The 20023-nt window shown below is 42.3% G+C and overlaps 1 protein-coding gene across 3 annotated transcripts in view; it reads right to left on the bottom strand.

Annotated features, from left to right (window-relative positions):
• LOC137424734 (rho GTPase-activating protein 7-like) overlaps positions 1 to 20023 on the bottom strand; it is a 313201-nt gene that overhangs the window by 226537 nt on the left and 66641 nt on the right. For all 3 annotated transcript variants that reach the window (XM_078775875.1, XM_078775876.1, XM_078775877.1), the window contains one exon: positions 18577 to 18919. In XM_078775875.1, the coding sequence (XP_078632001.1) occupies positions 18577 to 18919 (343 nt within the window). The remainder of the gene's footprint in view (positions 1 to 18576; positions 18920 to 20023) is intronic.

Genomic DNA, 20023 nt, shown 5'->3' with positions numbered 1-20023 from the left:
CAGTTTTCGCTGTTGTACGGAGTTAAAACGGGTTAATGCAGTGACCAAGACCGACTCATATCCCATCCCGAGGATTGATGACTGCATTGATAGAATAGGCCCAGCTAAATTTGTAACTAAGTTTGACTTGCTGAAAGGGTATTGGCAGATTCCTCCTACTGATAGAGCCAAGGAAATCTCGACTTTAGTCACACCAAATGGGTTGTATCAGTACAAGGTTCTTCCCTTTGGATTGAAAAACGGGCCTGTTACATTTCAACGGCTGATTAATAAGCTTATTGCAGACCTTGAGGGGGTGGAGGCTTATCTGGATGATATCATCATCCACACCATGACCATGGAAGATCATCTTAAACAAATTCATGCATTTTTCAAGAAACTGACCGAGGCAGGGTTGACCATCAACTTATCTAAGAGTGAGTTTGTAAAAGCACAGGTGGTGTTCCTAGGCCATGTAGTAGGTCAGGGTCAGGTGCAACCAGTGACAGCCAAGATAGAAGCCATTGATCGCTTCCAAGTTCCAAAAGGGAAGAAGGAGCTTATGAGATTCTTGGGTATGGCTGGTTGGTACCGGCGGTTCTGCAGGAATTTTTCTGATGTGGTAGCCCCTTTAACGAATTTGCTGAGGAAAGAGACCAAGTTTGTTTGGGATGACAAATGTCAGGCTGCCTTTTTTTTTTTTTTTTTTTTTTTTTTTGTATACCAGATCGAGGCTCGTGAAAGAGCGAACATTAATCACACAGAAAGACAAACAGACACATAAAACAAATAACATCGGGAGCGGTAGACAAGATGGGGAGAGAGGGGGAAGGACACAAACACAACATTTGAGAGCAGGGACCGAGAGACATGGAGACATCGAGAGATCTGTGGGAGGGAGAGGGCTTTGGGGGGGAGGCATGTGAAGGGGGGGAGGCATGTGAAGGGGGGGAGGCATGTGAAGGGGGGGGGGGGGTGGGAGAGGTATAAACATATGGACACTGCCAGGATTTCCAGGAAATAAGTTGGAATTTCAAACAAGGTGGATCTGGGGTGAATTAGTGGGGGTAGAAAAGATCAAGGTTATGGATGGGGGAAGATAAGAGATGGTGGTGAACAGCTGTCTTAAAGACCTGGAGGGAGGAGAGGGATTGAAGGGAGTGTGGGAGTTTGTTCCACAGGCGGGAGAAAAGAGGAATGAAAGAGTGAAGGTGAGCAGAGAGCCGAGATTTCGGCAGTTTAACCATCAGAGGGTTGCTGGCAGATCTTGTGCGACCTGTAGGAATATTTGGGGGACAGAGCACAGAGAGAGCTGGGGGAGCAAGGCCGGAGAGGAGTCGGTAGAAGACAGAAAGACCACCTACCTGCCTGCGGTGAGTGAGTGAAAGGCCCTCAGAGATAGCTTCATCGCGGGAGATTCCAATGATTTTGAAAGCTTTGGATTCAACAGCGTGAAGCCGAGCCAGGTGTGAGGCAGGAGCACCAGCCCATAGGGGAGAACAGTATTCCATTGAGCTGCGGATGAAAGCCTTGTAAGTGGTGAGGAGCTCAGGTGTGCCGAGGAAGGACTTCGCACGACGGAGGATGCCCAGTCGGCGACTGGCTTTGGAGGCCAGCTTGGAAATGTGGTTTTCCCAAGAAAGATCATGGCAGATAGTGAGACCCAAAAGCTTGAGTGACAGAACTTCTTGGAGAGGATTGTTGAGAAAGTAGATGGGAGGGTTGTCCAGTCGATCTTTTCGGAGAGACATAGTAAGAGAGTGAGATTTGGCAGGATTGAAAGACATGTTCCACTTGTTTGACCAGTCTGTGATTTTGTCCAGGTCTTCAGAGAGTGAGGAGGCTGCAGACTGCCGATCTGAGGGAAGAGGAATGGAGCGGCAGAGAGTGGAGTCATCAGCAAAGAGATAGAGAGGATTTTCCAGAGAGTCAGAGAGATCATTGATAAAGACCAGAAAAAGCACAGGGCCCAGCACACTTCCTTGGGGAACTCCAGCCTGAACAGGAAGGGGAGATGAGAGAAATCCATTCAGGGCCACACGTTGACTACGACCAGAGAGGAAGTCCGCAAGCCATGCATGGAGATTTCCATGGATACCATAGGAGGAGAGTTTGGTGAGCAGAGCTGGGTGCCAGACCGTATCAAAGGCCCTTGATATGTCAAGGGAGACAGCTCTGATTTCCTGTTTGGCATTGAGGACCTCCATCCATTGTTGAGACAGCAGAAGCAGCATGTCCAGAGTAGAGTGACCTGGTCTGAAACCAAATTGATGATCAGAGATCAAGCCATTGGAGAAGAGGAAAGATTTCATATCCGAAGCAATGATGGATTCCATGACTTTGCTGATAATTGGGAGCAGGCTGATTGGTCTGTAGTTGCAAGGATCTGTTTTTGCACCTTTTTTGTGTAAAGCGGTAATGTTAGCTGATTTCCAGGATGCTGGCAGATGACCTTGAGCAAAAGATAGGGTGAAAAGCACAGAGAGAGGGTGAGATAGAGCGGCAGAGCAGGATTTTAAGACCCGTGGGCTGATGCCGTCTGGTCCAGTTGCAGAATCAGAGTCGAGGTTTGACAAAAACTCCTCCACCTTGTCAGGAGAGAAGGACACAGAGTCCAGGAGCAGTTGGGTTCGACTGGGAAAGGTGGGAACAGAGAGAGATGGGTTTGGGACTAAGGATTTCGAGGCGAACACAGAGTTGAGGCATTCGGCTTTGTCACGTGCGATGTCAACTGTGTGGCCATTTGAGGTAAGGGAGGGGATGGAGGGGGAACAAACACCAGAAACGGATTTGACCAGACGACACCAGGATTTGGAGGAAGGAGACAGGTTTGAGAGTTCATTCTTGAGTGAGGAGAGATAGTGCTTCCTGGCACTCCTGAGGGTAGACACACACTTGTTCCGAGCTTGGTGGAAGGAACTGAGATTTCCTTCAGTTGGATTAGCCTTCCAAGAGGCAAAGGCAAGTTGTTTCAGGGCAACTGCCTCACCACAAGATTCAGTGTACCATGGACGGGAGGAAGGGTAAGACAATTGAAGGCGAGATGGGATAAATCTGTGCATGAGAGAGATCAGTTTGCTTTGGAAGAATTCCCAGGAAGAATTGATGTCAGAGGCAGTGGAGATGGGAGACCAATCCAGACGATTGATGGCTGCTTGAAGACCGTCCCAGTCGGCCTGAGTGAAATGCCAGACTCGTCGACGCTGAGGAGGCTCTCTGAGAATGGCCAGAGAGATGTCCACTTTGACAAGCACATGATCAGAAGAACCGATTGGAGCAGAAGAAGAGCAGCAGACATTAGCAGGGAAGTTTGTCATAACCAAGTCTAGAAGAGAAGATACTCCATTGGCTGAGATCCGGGTCGGGAAATTGACAGATTGTGTCAATCCCAGTGAGTCACAGAAGTCCTTTGCTGAGGTGCCATGACTAGTGAGAGAGGAACCCACACCCAACCAGGTGGCATGATGACAGTTGAAGTCACCACATATGAGGAAGAGAGAGTTGGGATGAGTGGATAGAAGTTGGTCCATGTTGTCAGACATTGAAATGTAGATGGAGTCATCACTGTTTGGGGGACGGTACAGAACACATATGAACAAAAGGTGGGAGCGGAGAGGAAGCCGTAACCAGAGGTACTCCTGCGGGTGAGGAGGAAAGAGAGCAGTGCAAGGAGAGTGAGGAAGAGAGTTTTTGACAAAGATAGCCACCCCACCACCAGGCCGAGGCTCAGGTCTATCATACCGGAGGAGGGAGTAACCAGGAAGAGATATTAAGGAATCAGAGACATCTTGAAGGAGGAAAGTCTCTGTTAAGCAGATCAAGTCTGGATTGTCAGAAGCAACCTGTATGGAGAGATCAGTCAGGTTTGAGCGAAGGCCCCGGATGTTTGAGGTCCATACCGTTAATGAAGAGAGAGGGGGAGCATCCGGTACAGGACAGGGGAGGGGAGGAGTAGGGTAAGATGAAGGATGAGAGGGGGAGGTAGGGAGAGCAGTTGATAGTGTTTCAGATGTTGCAGAAGAGTTCCAAGAAAGGGAAGGATGAGGAGGATGAAAGGTTTGCTGGTGAAGGGATGCGGCACAGTGAGGGGTTGTTTGAGGGGGGGCAGAGGAAAGTAGAAGGTTTGGGGGGGTGGAGGTATGAGATAGAAGGGAGACGAAGTGGGGAGGAGGCAGCTTGGAGGAGGAGGGGGGAGGAGAGAGAATTGGAGAGGAATGGTATGGGGGGAGAATTGAATGGGAGGGATTGGGGGGGAGTTTTGAAGGGGAGGAGTGAGGGGGGAGTTTAGGAGGGGAGGGGCAAGGGGGGAGTTTTGGAGGGAAGGGGAAAGGGGGGAGATCAGGAGTGGAGGGGCAAGGGGGGGGATTAGGAGGGGAGGGGCAAAGGGGAAGTTTAGGAGGGGAAGGGCAAGGGGAGAGTTCAGGAGTGGAGGGGCAAGGGGGGAGTTTAAGAGTGGAGGGGCAAGGGGGAAGTTTCGGAGTGTAGGTGCAAGGGGGGGGATTTGGATGGGAGGGGCAAGAGGGGAGTTTAGAAAGTGGATGATTAATGAAAGACGAACATTGATAACAAATTGGGTTTGTTGTGATTTTCAAGTTAGCAATCCGGTTCAGGATGATGGAGGAGGGATGGAATGAATGTGAATTTAGACCATGTAGTGAGGGAGACGTATAAGATATTGAATTTCTTTTTTTTGAAGTGGAATGAGTTGGAGAGGAAATTGAGAAAAGCCTTTTAAATAGGAAGAAAAACAGCGTGTTGTAATATACCACTGAATAAAAAACAGAGGGGGAAAGGTTAAACATATTTAAAAATATTTAAACAGAACTATGAACAATCTTATATGCACAAAAATACCAACGGGGGGAGAGCCGAGAGGGACCACCACGAGTCACGTGAACAGGGCAAACGGTGGATGGCAAGGAGATAATGGGGGTGGGGCGAACAGCACACCTGGACAGAAAATACAGGATGAGACAACAGTACACGTGGAGAAAAGAAAAGAAATGTTTTTGGTTTTTTTTTTGTTGTTTTTTTTGGGGGGGGGGGGGATTTAGAACGTTAGACAGTATTATGTTCGAGGTAGAAGGGAAAAAACCAAGAGCCAAGCAAAACACACTTAAGTTAACAAAACACCGACGGGGGTACAACTACAGTACAAGGCCACACACGAGGAGCAGAACACGATTAATTAAATACGAGTTACAGGAAATTCAAACCAAAACTAACTATAATCAAACAATATCACATGGACGATAAAATAACGAATTGAAATTTGACAATCTATCTGGGGAAATGGGGGAGAAACACGTGGTCGAAGAACGAACGAACGAATAAGAAAGAATAAACGAATGAGCACAGAGAAGGTAATGTCTTTTTTTTTTGTTTTTTTGAGTTGAGCCTTTGCCCACGTCAAAGCGATATTAATGAGCTCTCCTGTCCTAGCAGCCCCGGATTTTCAAGAACCATTCAAGTTGGCCATTGATGCAAGTGATGTGGGGGCTGGGGCAGTTCTATTGCAGGAAGATGGTGATGGCGTGGATCACCCGGTGTGCTACTATTCAAAAAAGTTTAACAAACATCAGGCAAATTATGCCACTGTGGAAAAAGAGACCCTTGCTCTCCTGCTAGCGCTTCAGCATTATGAGGTGTATCTGGGAACTACTACCTTTCCTATAAAAGTCTTCACTGATCACAACCCCTTAATCTTCATTCAAAAAATGAAAAATAAAAATCAGAGGTTGATGAGATGGAGTTTGGCTTTGCAGGAGTTCAACTTGGAAATTGAGCATATAAAGGGCAGGGACAATGTCGTTGCTGATGCTTTATCCAGAGTAAACCAACTTTGAAAATTAATGTAGGTTGTTTGGAAGTTTTGTTGCTTTCTTCTGGGGAATATTAATTATTGTTGCTCACGCGAGTTGATCATTTGGGTGTAAGTTTTACTTTTGTTTGTTGAAAAGGGTCTTTGCATGAAAAGAAAGTTTTCACTATGTTCCAACTTTCTTTCTTGAGGGTGGGGAGTGTTACGGATTTGTCACTTCCGTCGTTGTGGTTTTCATCCACTGAAAGCATTTTTGGTTCCATGTACTATTATTGTTATCGTTTAAGTGAAATGGAGATAACTGTTTTCAAAAGGTAAAAAATTAGTGTTTTAAAGGAAACCGGAAACCGGATCGCGTGAAAACCCGAAGAAGAAGAGGAGGAAGCAAGAAAGCAGAGCAAGGAGGTCGGGAGAGGACAAGCCGAGCTACTTTGAGGTCTCGAGGAGACGCTGGCGAACGGGGGTCACGAGTGAACTTTGGTTTTCCCGGGAAAGGGATTCCTGTGACAGAGTGGTTATCGCTGTGACAGATAAACCTGCGTGTCAGGTTTTGCGGTTGATTCCGAAGAGAATCGTTGGAGAGCAGGTACGCCTCCAGTACGGGCCCGCCCGCCATTTCGCCTCGCTCCCGCCATGTCGCATCGCTCCAGCTTTTTCACCTCGCTCCAGCCATTTCACCACACCCAGCCGTTAGCCTGGTTTGCGTGTGTAACGTGGATTTAGAGTGGGAATTTGCGGTTCACCATTTGGGAGCCGTTGAACATTCATACCCGAAGGTGTGATTTCCCAGTCGCCTTTTGGGTGCACCTTTGTGCCTCTTTGGCAGCATTGACTGAAAGCCGACCTGGATTCTGGTCTCGATACGACATTTTTCTTGCGATCACCGGAGCGTGGATTGACTTTGGCTTGGTGCCAGGACAGTGACTTTGGGAATGTTTTTTTCGCTCACTTGGAGCACAGTGAGTTATTGAATAAGAAACTGATGGTACCATCATCGGACTTATATGGTATTTTTGTGGTGCAATTGAAACATATTGTACTTGTGCTGTTATACTTGTGTGACCTTAATACAATACCTGTTTTTGGTAACAATTGGTTGGTGTGGTTTCACCATTGGTCATTGACACACATTATAACACATCTTTCTGCCGTGACTCCTTTCGGGGCTCGGAGGTACACCGTGGCCGAGGTTTGGGGAGGAGCACGTAACACTGGTAATAGAGGGCATTGTATCAGTGGAAACCAGCAGCCACAGGTCGCGTACGAACCACCATTCCTTTGTGCACATGCGCGACCGGGACGAGATTCCTTACAATTTTCCAAATTCAGAGCCAAAGTACTGCTAAACTGCAGGTTAATGTTTTGATTCATGCTTCAAATCACTGTCAAAATAAAACATTCAATTGAAATCAAGTAGTGCCTCAAGCACAGACTGACGTTTGTAGACAAACAGACAAACAGATAGAGAGAGAAACAGACAGAGTGATCCAACTGCTTAACCCTGCTTTTCACTCCACACGTGAAGGGTAATAAAATTGCCCAAGGCACTCTCTGCAGCTGCTCATAGAAAAACAAGAAAGTAGTCCGAGTGCAAAAATACACAAAACCCCATCTGTGTAATTCAATTTAGCTCCAAGGTCGATTGGTTCCTTTAGCATCTGTCCTCCAGGTCCTGTGAGGGTGCAGGTTTATAATGAATCAAACCACCTGCATATAGTTCATTGAAATAAATAAATAAATAAATAAAAGAACACACCTGTTGTATAGCAGACACTGCATGATTTATCACTGTTATCAAATTATGCTGTTGTCATGGAGAGAGCAACAGTCTCCAAGTACCAAGAAGAAGAGCCAATGCTCGATTCTGAATCATCTATATTCATCATCGTAATGACCTGTCAAGGTATCTCAGAGGTTTGGTACACTCACCTTTCAGCTTTTAAGTCTGGGTTCAATTCCTGTCCCGACTAGAAACGCTCATCCGGAGTTTTAAGACTACGCCGTCCTTTGGAGTTTAGAAGGATGTTAAAGCAGATGTGCTGCCATCTGCTGACATTCGTTGGTGTAAACCAAAGATACGTTGGTGTGTGTCAAATTATTGCTCGAATTCTTCATTCCTCTCCTAACCTACAGCACTCTAAGACAGAGTGGCAACCTGTCGGTGTTGCGCTTCTCTGCCACATAAAAGGTAATCACTTGTGGGCACCTTGCCAAGCTCTGGAGAGGAGTATTGGGCAACAACAACAATGTTGAAACAACATAACTACTTGTTTTAATCAGAAAGAGACCCAAGGTATAATTGAGCTTAATTAAAATCACATTTGTACCCATTAATATATTTTCTATATGGGCCCATCTATTTATGATAAATAAATTATTAATTCCTGCTATAAACTAGATGGTATTCATGGAATACGTACTCCGCAGAGTCAACTTTCTGCGAGCTAAACTCTTCGGTTTTTTAAGGTTTTTAAAATTTGATTCAATATGGCTGCCAGATCACGTGACCGGTGACATTATAAATTTCCATTCTCCAATATAATTGTTGCGCAGATCACGCTCAATTTATTTTAAAACTGATCAGACCAAGCATTGTACTTGTCGAATTATGACGTCAAAATCAAAGCACCAGTGACGTGACCATGAACAAAACTTATTCCCCATGCGGAGTTCTTTACAATGAGCCAGGTTTCATTTTTTTTCATGGAGCGGTTTCGGGGATTATAGAGGTGCAAATGTTTTACCAAGATTGCGCCCATACCACGTGACCTATGACGTCATAATTATCAATAAAAATGCTACCGGAGGAGGCGCTCTTATGGTGAAAATTTCGTGTCAATCAGTCCGACTGTTGCCGAAAAAATGATTTTTTTAAATGCAGATACGCACGTCCGCACAGACGCAGGAGAATGCTTAACCATACTTTTCGCTTTGCAAGCACAGGGTAACTACAGAGGGCACTGCATCAGCAGCACAGCTGATGCTCCCAGCAACCACAGGCTGCATACAAAATTAATGAATGCATTTTTTTTTTTCAAAGGATTTCTTTCACCCGAGCACAGTGCTACATGATTGCTGGAAGTTATATTTATTGAGATTAAATCCAAAGAGCCAAGAAAAAACTTTTTTGTTTTATCAAATTGTAAAAAATCAAAGAAAGCTAAGTATCGAAGCCAAATTCTGTTGGAATGTTAACCTGGTGCCACCTTCTGAAAACCCATGCAGTATTTAAAAGCATGGCAAAGCCAAATGTGAGCTTTGGTGTAAATACACTGTGTAGGGCAATCCAAATCACCCAAAGCGCATGATGCTTGATGGGAGCTCTCACTGTCGCCCAAAAACACAGCCCGATGTGTTCATCGCCTGGGGAATGGCTCCCTGAGGCTGCCAAATTCCACAAGGCTGAAGTCAGGCATGGCTCATGTGAACAGGTCCGATTCACAACTTAGACCGAGCCAAATTCAAATGCCGCTGTGTTAAAAAGTGCTCATTGTGTATAGCATGGAGCCACCAGTCATCCTGCTCTCCATCCCCACCAGTACATTCTTCCCAGGCAGCTGCTGGGAGAACCTCCTATATTCCTCTTATGCGCAATTCTTTTGACTATTGCATCATTTAAACATTGGAGTTTTCAAAGCAAACATGTGTTTTTAAGGGATTACTGAACAATAATATATTATCACATTTATGATGGCATTTTACTTATTTCCATAACTGTTGACATTTTCAAAAGTTGTCCAATGTTATATATAGTTTTACACCTTACTAACGTTCTTAATAATTATCTTAATTGTAATATCTCTCTCAAAGGTCCTAAATATTTTAGCTATTTTCCTTTTCTAGCTTTGGCTTACTTTTCAAACACAAACGTACTAGTACGAAGTCCATTCTCTTCTAACGCATGGAATATAAATGTGAAAAAGATCCCAGAATGCATTGTCAACATCAATGGACGCACTCAGCCACCAAATAATTGTGACTGAAGGTGGATGGAGGTTATGCTTTCACTCCTGTTTGTCTGTCTGTCTCTCTGTTACTTGGCGAAGTATGTTGATCGGTTTGGTTAGTTTGTTTAGTTGTTTGACTGTGTCCACTCATCTACAGCCCAAACCGCTCAACTGATCGTTCTGAAACTTTCCCAGATTGTAGGCCCTGCGACGCCCATGACAAAGTTTCGTAAAAATTGGTTGATGCATTTTGACATTATGTTATAAAAATGTAAAAATAATAATAACAAAGGAGTCTTATATAGCCCCATCAAGCAGAGTAAACGACCCTCATGGCGCTTTACATTATCATGCGAACGCACACACACCGTACACACATGCAAACATACACACACACAGACACACCTTCACTCTTGCCCTATTCCTCTCCCTCCCCATTCAAAACCCACAGATGTGTACTCCCCATGTAAAACACTAGTTTCAACCAGCTCATCCACCCAGTTTTGTCATAACTCGTCCACAGCTTTTTGAAATATCGTGCTACCTGTTGTTTTTGGACCCAACTCTCAATGGTGTTTTTAAACTCAATGGTGTTTAATTCCTTAAAAACTCTCGGATCCGCACATGGATCCAGATCTTCACCAAATTCTAATCAATTTATCCTTGCCACAAACCCAGCCTATCCACCAAATTTAGTCCAAATCCATACACACCTTTGAAAGATATCCTGCTCACAGACAAACAGACAGACAAACAGACATTGGTGAAAACATAACGGGTGTCCACTTTTGGTGGCGGAGTTAATGAAATAGAAAACCGCTAACCCACGTTTCTGTTGTCAGTTGTCACTGATGATATAATCCAGTTATTGTATCAGGAATGTGAATGTTTTTTGACTTGTCCGCCCCCTGCTGAACAGGCCCTGGCAAGGAGGAACTTGGAGAACCATTGTTATCAGAGGTTGCTATGTTCATTTATCTTATATTATCAAGGGCGCGGATGTGCTTCGTTCATGATGCAACATGCATATTGAATTTGCAATTGAAAACCGATCAAATATCAAGTCAATAGATAAATAGATGCCATTAAACTTACTATAATATGTGCACAAATTAAATATTCCATCATATAAATGTTACTCGAGACCTCCATCAGAATTGACTCGAACCATGAGACAATTAACTACCGTTGTATAATTTTCCCGATGGAGAAAGAACGGAGATGGGCACGACCCGGGGAATAACAGGGGTTCAGAAAGGGAACAGGGGTGAAAGATGGGATGTTTCCACTCAGCGAGTTGGTAGAGAAGAGGTTGGAGATGCAACAGGAATGGCACTAGGATTTGTGGATCTTGGAAATGCCGAGGACATGGTCCTGAGACAGATGGCTATGGTGACGCTGCGATTGATGGGAGTGCTGGAAGCTCGTATATGTATATACGAGCTCATATATGTATAATTATACTCGTATATATATATATATATATATATATATATAAATATATATATATAGCCTAGGTTGGAATCCCAAACCCAGTGTTCCACTGGCAGGGTGATTCGTCAACAGGTGTGGCGTCCCTTCGGATGGATGGACGTTAAACTGGGCGTCACATCTGCCGGCGTTTTATATATATATATATATATATATATATATATATATATATATATATATATATATATATATATATATGTATATATACACAAAGAATTAAGTTAAGCACCCCTACACAACGAATTAAGGTAAGCACCCCCTAATATATATTCTTTGTGTATATGTATACATTGGCATATATTCTAAGGTATGTGAGATCAAATAATGATTGGTATGACATTAGCAATTATCCATTGATGAAATTGAGTGATCAAAGTGAAAAAAAGTGATTGGTTGAGTCAGTGATCCGATCACGTGGGTCCTACACACGTTATTGACGCAAAGATCGCTAGAGGTCTTCTCAGAACAATGACTGTACGTTAGAAAACATAAACGTCATCCACACTGTCCGTGATGGACCTATAGCTCCATACTTAAATTGAGGTGAAAATATGCCTAAAATTCCCAAAAATTTTCACCTTAAATTATTCAGAATAAAATATTGAAAACGGCATGATTGTTATGTTTTTATGTGACCATATTATCACTTCTCCAGAAAATATAACAATATCATGGGTATATTACACTGTTTTGACGACAACAAACTTGTAATGTGCGAGGTTGTAAAAAAACGGGGGGGGTGCTTAACTTAATTCTTTGTGTATATATATATATATATATATATATTAGGGTGGTGCTCAAAATAATTTTTTTTAAATATTTACTGGGACATGGCTTTATGTTGTTCCTTTTGTTCCAGAATGAAAAGACACCAAATATGAAAGCAATCTGATTTTATTTAGGGGTGCCACATCAGCCTTCAAACTAAAGGTGTCCACAAAACTTTTCTATATATGGATCGAAAGCAAAACCAGAAGTTTGTTTTATGAAAATCCACCCTCCACTCACTTTCTTTGTATTCTAGCAAACACAAGTTGCAATAGCTGCAGAAATAGCACTATATTGCTATGAAAACTCAAATTCAATGATAACAATCCAAATGTTCAGTTCATAAAATGAAGAGACACCATATCACATAATATTAAAAAACCCAAATATAATGAGAAATGTAACTCCTATTTCTGGGCCTGTTTCTGCACTGTTGCCTTCTTGGCATCGGGGTACATCTTCCTGTGAGCAGCAACAACTTGGAGCAGAGCTTGCTTTTGCTCTTCATCCTTTTTAAGGAGCTTATTGTAGTCTTGTATCAATGCGACACCCCTTTCTGCCCTGTCGTTCACCATGACTAAGCCACTGGCGGCTTTCTTTGCTTCCTGAAAGCTGGTTTCTTGCTCCCATGAATCAGGATCCTTATCCATCCAATCAGTTGGGGTCCCTAGGATGCTGAAGAAATGCTTGGTGTGTTTTGTTATGAGGCCAGCGATTGACAGGGCGGTTCCTCGTTTGATAGCTGGTCTCTTTGGAGAGGGGTTTTCACCGTCATTTTTCAATGCTTCAATCATATTGATCTTGCTTTCTTTGTCAATTCTGGTGTCAAAGAATGCAAATGCCACTAGTACTGGGCTCATGTACCACGTGTGGCGGCCAAGTGCCTTCAAGGCTGCCTGAGCCATCTTCTGATTGATTTGTTCAAACTTTTCCAACTTCTTGAAGAGGTTAATGTCATTCAGGGGAGCCTCAATAGCTTGTGGAGCCCGAAACCAAGCCTGTACATACACAAGGCAGACAAAAATGTTGAAGGCTCGGAGTTCTCTCGCCTCTCGAAGTGTCAAGTGGAACTCTGACCGAAACATGAACACCTGTAGTGAAAATAGTGCTTTTGCCATCCATCTGGCTCTGTGCATTGCTCCTGGAGCCATGATCCGGATTCCACGAGGTGGTATTCCTCCCATGTAGATGACAGTCAGTTCTAGGAGTTCACGATAATCATCTCGTAGCTGCTGATCTTTCAAACACACAAGAACGTTTTTGCTTCCAACACAGTGTCTACAGATCCCATTGAAGCCTTCCTCTCTGAGAATTGATCGTGAAGAAACTTCCTGTCCTCGGGGTTGGTGATTATGGCCTCCGAATCTGCATGCCTAAGATCAAACGTCTTCTCCAAGGAGGCCTTGAAGGATGCTTCCTTTTTCTCTTGGGTCGCACCACCCCGCTTTGCACCTTTTTGGAGGCTCCTCCATTCTTCATATAGCCTCTCCAAACGATGGATGCAGTGCTGCTTCGTCGTTGTAGGTAGGTGAGCTTTTTCCCAGAACTTCACAACCTCTTCAATGGTGAGGGTTGCACTCTCCCGGGCAGTGCGATTCTCCTTCTTCAGGTGATGGAAAAACAGGACAAGAGATTGATGCACAGTCGGGAGCTTGGCACCTTTGATGGCATCTCCAGAAGTGGACCCAATGAGATACACATTATCCTGAGCCCGAGTTTTCAATGAAACACTGGTACTAGCACATGCCATATCTGCAAAATAAGCAAGAATGTGGGTAAAATCCTGTTAATTCTTACTCCACAGGGTCACTCTCTACAAAAGAGCCACAGTCAATAAGTTAGGCCTACATATTACACACTAAAAAAGCGTACCCCTGACCCCAGGAACCTGTACAAAACATGCATGAAAATTGCCCAGATAGTGATCATAGGAAGTCTCAAAACTGTATGTATAATATATTGTATATATATAATGTATAATGTGTATTTATGTATATTTATTATTTAATGTATATTTATTATATATTTATTTTTAATATTATATTTAATGTATATATATATAATTATGTATTTATTTTGTGTATATACAGCCCAAAAAATGGGAATTCCTATTTTTGCATGGGGGAAAATTCATCACTGATGTGGCACCCCTAAATAATATTGGATTCCATTCAAATTTGGTGTGGTTTCCTTTGACACCAAAAGGAACAAAAATAGACCATGTCCCGGAGAACATCTGCATTTTGCTTTTTTGAAGCCCACCCTAAATTATATATATATATATATATATATATATATATATATATATATATATATATATATATATATATATATACATAGTCAGTCAGTTTTAACATATACAGTATATATATAATTATATGTATATATATATATATATATATACACACAGTCACAAATCACAAATCGATCACACACCACGATTCTGAAACGTGAGTCCTTTTGGATACATAAACTTCGGACAAAAATCCCTCATGGCATAAATTTTGATGATTAAAGAATGTTCCTACATCAACCCAATCAAATCATTAACCGTAACCCATTCATTCATATATTCACTCATTCTTTCATTCTACCTTTATATGTCCTTTATATATATATATAAATAAATATATAAATATATTATATGTATATAAATGGTATATGAATATATGCTTGTGTGTTTATGTATGTATGTATCTCTATATTTGTATGTGCACGTGCACCAACTGTAACGCGAACGGTAACTGTAAGCTGCGCTTCACTTCTGCTGAACTTGGGGACGGCGAGTGAGCTTTAGCGTGGCTCTTCCTTTTGTATGCATTTTCTACACATATCACACATCTTACACAGATGTCACTATACATACTTGTCTGATATACATGCCTGTTGTTTCTGTAGACTAAGAATAAGACCTTTGTTGGTCGAAAGCTTGTCGAAAATTGAAGATCGACGTCCTGAAGCTACGTCCGCGTCTGATTTAATCTCCAAATTATTTATTTAATGCAAATGAGACACCCTGCTCGTACTGTGGATTTTCTACTATTTCTCACAGTTATGTATATATATATATATATATATATATATATATATATATATATATATATATATATATATATATATATATACATATATATATATATATATCTATCTATATATATATATATATATATATCTATATCTATATCTATATATATATATATATATATATATATATATATATTGTTATGAATTTGAGAATGGTGTTTTTTTTTGTGTTGTAAAATATCACCCTCCTCCCTCCAGTTGTTGTGTATAAAGGTCAAAGGGCATCCCTTAGTTAGGTCATATACAATCACGTAGCCAAATCATAGATCTCCCTGTTCAGTAGTTATCTCCTTATTATGTGTATTAGATTAAGGCTGTGTCTTCCATTAATTGATACTCCATTGCACCGAAGTCAAATAAGCTAGGTCCCCTTTCGTTTCATCCCAGCGGTGCGAGTGGTTTTCCATTGCCGCAAGACTCCATTAGCCACGAGGTAATCTCGGAGAAGAAGGGGGAGGAGCCAAATCACGGGCGTTGCCCGCCCATCGTCATCAAAAGGGTGGAGCCAGCGAGCCCTGACCAGCCAACCAGGGCTGGGGAAATACCATCATGGGCGTGGCGCAGGTTGATCAAAAAGCGCGTTATAAAAGTGCCCGCGCAAGCATTTCGAGACATACGGCAGATGAGTCCAGATACGGCAGATGAGTCCAGGTACGGCAGATGAGTCCAGGTACGGCAGATGAGTCCAGATACGGCAGATGAGTCCAGATACGGCAGATGAGTCCAGGTACGGCAGATGAGTCCAGATACACCAAGATAAACGGCAGAGCAGAGAGAGAGAGAGAGTTCTGAGGGAGGTGCGCTGGGCAAGAGGCAGATTCTGTGGAGTGTAAAGCGAACTTCGGAGGTGGACGACGGATAAAGCAAGCTGCCGGTGTGAAACCGAATACGTGGAGCTGCCGGCTCCTCTCTGCCAGCCCGACGCGGAGCTGTTTTTGCCGGGTTTTCGCCTCGACCCCAAAAGCGCGGATCGGAGCGCGCGCTCGGAGCTGGACCTCGACGCCTACCATCTGCCTGGACCCTTCTCTGCCGTCCCAAACCATTCCTGCCATTCCTGTCATCATCCCCCGTGTAAGTGTGCTTGTAGTCTGTCTTTTGTCTTGTCCTGGGGTATAAGTTAAGCCTGTTTAGTTAAGCTAGAGTTTCACTGTGTCCTTCTGGTCCATCCCTCTTTCTGCATTATTTTATTATCCTTCCTTCTTCCTTGGTTTCTTTTGGTTGTAAATAGTAGTAATAAATCATATTCGTATTTCCTACCTTTTGTCTTCTTCTTCTTCTTCTTCTTCTTCTTCTTCTTCTTCACATCCTTCGTCTTTGAGGTTTCCACATTGAATACCCGTGGCACGATTTGGCCAACGTTCAGGAATCGGGTCTAGTATCTGTTAATAGTTCGTGCCGCGGTTGCTAAAACCGCTCGGCAATTAACATCTGTCCACGGTACGAACGGGGCTGTGCCACCGGCCTTTCCGGAGGTCGCTGGGCAGCGCCAGGGACCACGTCGGTCAGTTATAGAAGAGGGGATTAATCCCCCCTCCAAGGGGAACTGAGGCCGACATTGGGTTCCGTAACAATATATATATATATATATATATAATCGTTAGATTAAATAAGACGCGGACGTAGCTTCAGGACGTCGATCTTTAATTGTCGACAAGCTTTCGACCAACAAAGGTCTTCTTCTGAGTCAGACTTCCGTTGACTACGGACTTCTGTTGAACTTGGGGCTGACTCAGAAGAAGACCTTTGTTGGTCGAAAGCTTGTCGACAATTAAAGATCGACGTCCTGAAGCTACGTCCGCGTCTTATTTAATCTAACGATTATTTATTCAATACAAATGAGACGCCCTGCTCGTACTTTGGAGTTTCTACTATTTCTTACAGTTATATATATATATATATATATATATATATATATATATATATATATATATATATATATATATATATATATATTGTTTTTGTAAATTTTCATTTACGGACATTATTGTTGTGTTTATTTCACAGTTCAAAGTTATAGAAATTACAATTTTCAAATGCTAGATGTCGATTGAGGTTTGTTTTTTTTTTCATGTTTTTTTTTAACAGATACTTTTGCAATTGTTTTTGTAAATTTTCATTTATGGCCATTATTGTTGTGTTTATTTCACAGTTCATAGTTATAGAAATTATAATTTTCGAATGCTACATGTCGATTGTTTTTTTGTTTTTTTTTACGGATGTGTTTACATTTTTTTTAATGTAAATTTTCATTGAGGTTTTTATTTCACAGTTTACAGTGATATAAATTATAATTTTCAAATAGATATAATTTTCAAATGCTAGATGTTGATTGAGGTTTGTTTTTTTACAGATGCTTTTGCAATTGTTTTCATAAATTTTCATTTACGGACATTGTTGTGTTTATTTCACAGTTCATAGTTGTAGAAATTACCATTTTTCAAATGCTAGATAATAGATGTTGATTGAGATTTTTTTTAACGGACGATTTTGCGGTTTTTTAACGTAAATTTTCCTTTATGGATGCTTACCGACGGTTCTGTGATTTTTTTTTTTTCCCCAGTGTAGCAGCTTCGTTGTGCATCGACACTCAAAATTTCAGTTTTTTACGTCACCCGGCAGGTACTGAACATTAATATCAGTCAGTCAGTCAGTCAGTGAGTGGCTAGAATGAGCTTCATATATCTATATAAATAAAACACAGTTTGTGTGTGTGTGTGTTACCTATAGACTCCTAAACGGAGAGGCTCACGTACTTGATTTTTGGCATAGACATGGCCATTGGGCCTGGGAAGGACATGGCCTACTTTAAAATTACCTCCGATGACGAGATCCATATTTTTTATTCATATTTAACTTAGCGCATTTCAGCGAGGAAAATTATACACTGAATCTCAGCCTGTGCCAGAGCAGCTCGCTGATTCGCTCAGAGCGATCACGTGATGTTCCATCCTCGCCGCCAGACTCGCTCACGTACTTGATTTTTGGTATAGACATCCACTTCCCCCGCCCCCTCCCCTTTCCACCCCTCCCCTCCCCCTCCCCCTTCCTCCCCCACCTGGCAACGCCGGGTACTTCTGCTAGTTAGATATAAAGGCGAGTTGAAAATGAGTATAAACTTAGTTGGTAAAAAAACAACAACAGTTCACACCACCTATGCAACAGTCTCACAGTTTTCATTCATAACTTGGTTACTTAATAGTATAATTTAACAATAATAGTCTAAAAGTTCTTGAATTTCACAATACCGAAAATTATAAACTGTTGATTTTTAAATTACAGGTTGTTTCAAAAGTCCAGAATCATAGGGATATTTATTTTACAATTTTATTGTAATAATTGTTGAAATTGTGAGCCACCAATATGCATACATAATACATATATCAATTAATTATTGTACGTAGGTTTGTTTTAACGTTTATTAACATCGACACATCGATTTTAGCACATTTGGTTGTGTTTAATTCTGGGTGACATTTTGAAACTCACTGTTTTGGTGGTGTCGGGGACCAAGGGCTGCGAATGTTCGCTGGATGGAACGACGGCCCTGGATGGATACGAGGTGGACAATGAGTTTGACGAGGAGGGGTTCTCAGTGGCTGATAGACCGGAGGGGCCATCTTGGAGGCGCTCACTTCGTCTTCTTTTCCGAGCCACGACGCCCGTTCGCACGACTCCGGCTGCCAAGGCTGCTGATGAGCTCCTCGCCAGGGCTTCTCCCGGTTCCTCGAAAGTGACCATCACGGTCGGGGTCTGTTGTTGGGTTTGGGTCGTACCGGCGAGGTCGGTACCGGTACGTCCTGTCTGCCGATTCACCTCGGGAACGCCCCAGCTGTGGACAGTTATAGACATGAATTAGGTTGAGATCGAAGATGCAAAATTTCTTCTTCATTTGAAGTCTTGAAAGAAACAAAGATTATTTATTTATTTGTTTGTTTTAAGAAGGTTCAGGACTGGTCAGACTCACAAACATCTTGATTTCATACAATACATACAGTAGATGAAACAACAATCAGTGAATAATATTTTACCAGAATGGAAAATCAATCAAATATTTAAAGGTGTGCTATTTGTGAATGTGGTAAAGGAAGGCTTCAGTTACTCGCATTATTCATTCAGGCAGCAATGGAGGGTTAAAGATGAAGAGGTACATACACATATTATGTATGCAAGTAAGGCAAACTGCCTGGCCAGGCCTGAGGATGGACTAAGATTAGTGCAGGAATTTGTAATTTGGCCAGGGTGCCGGGAAAAGCTTGCCTACTTTTCGCGAAGGCCACCATGGAATATTTACCGTCCACTAGCTAACGCTGGCGTATGTGACGCCCAGTTTAACGTCCATCCGAAGGTTCGCCACACCTGTTGATGAATCAACCTGCCAGTGGAACACTGGGGTTGGGATTCCAACCTAAGCTAGACGCTTAGAGGTGCATGTGCGTACCTCTCAGTCATCCTGCGACCCTCTTCATCAACCATCTTTGATGCTTACATATGACACAAGAAAAAAAAATCACTTACATTTGGCTACGAAGTTCTGTTTACTTTGGTTTGAACCTCCGTCTAAATTGAGTGAAAGGGAACTTTTTGAAAATTTCGATTGTTCACACTCAGATTTCAACATCACCGTAATGTTGTTTAGACGTTCTTTATATAATATGATTTGTAACATTGGCTATCACCAGGGGTACGATGCACATTTCTATCGAGAGAATTGGGATCTTCCCCCCACCTTGAACCCCTCCACCAGATATTCTACCCATACAGAAACCATACTTGGGGTATCCTGAGGCAACATGCAAAATTTGGTTAGATTTGGCTCAGCAGTTTTTCAATTTTTGAAGCATATATAAACGAATGAACAAACAAACAAATAGACAAATAAATGCACCAATTCACTTTTATAGTATAGATTATAATTAGACATCCAAGTCTGTAT

Source organism: Myxine glutinosa, chromosome 4, assembly GCF_964187855.1.
Source record: "Myxine glutinosa chromosome 4, kmMyxGlut1.1, whole genome shotgun sequence".
Taxonomy (NCBI): domain Eukaryota; kingdom Metazoa; phylum Chordata; class Myxini; order Myxiniformes; family Myxinidae; genus Myxine; species Myxine glutinosa.
The sequence above is the reverse complement of the archived record's forward strand: the minus strand, read 5'-3'. Positions and strand labels throughout refer to the sequence as shown.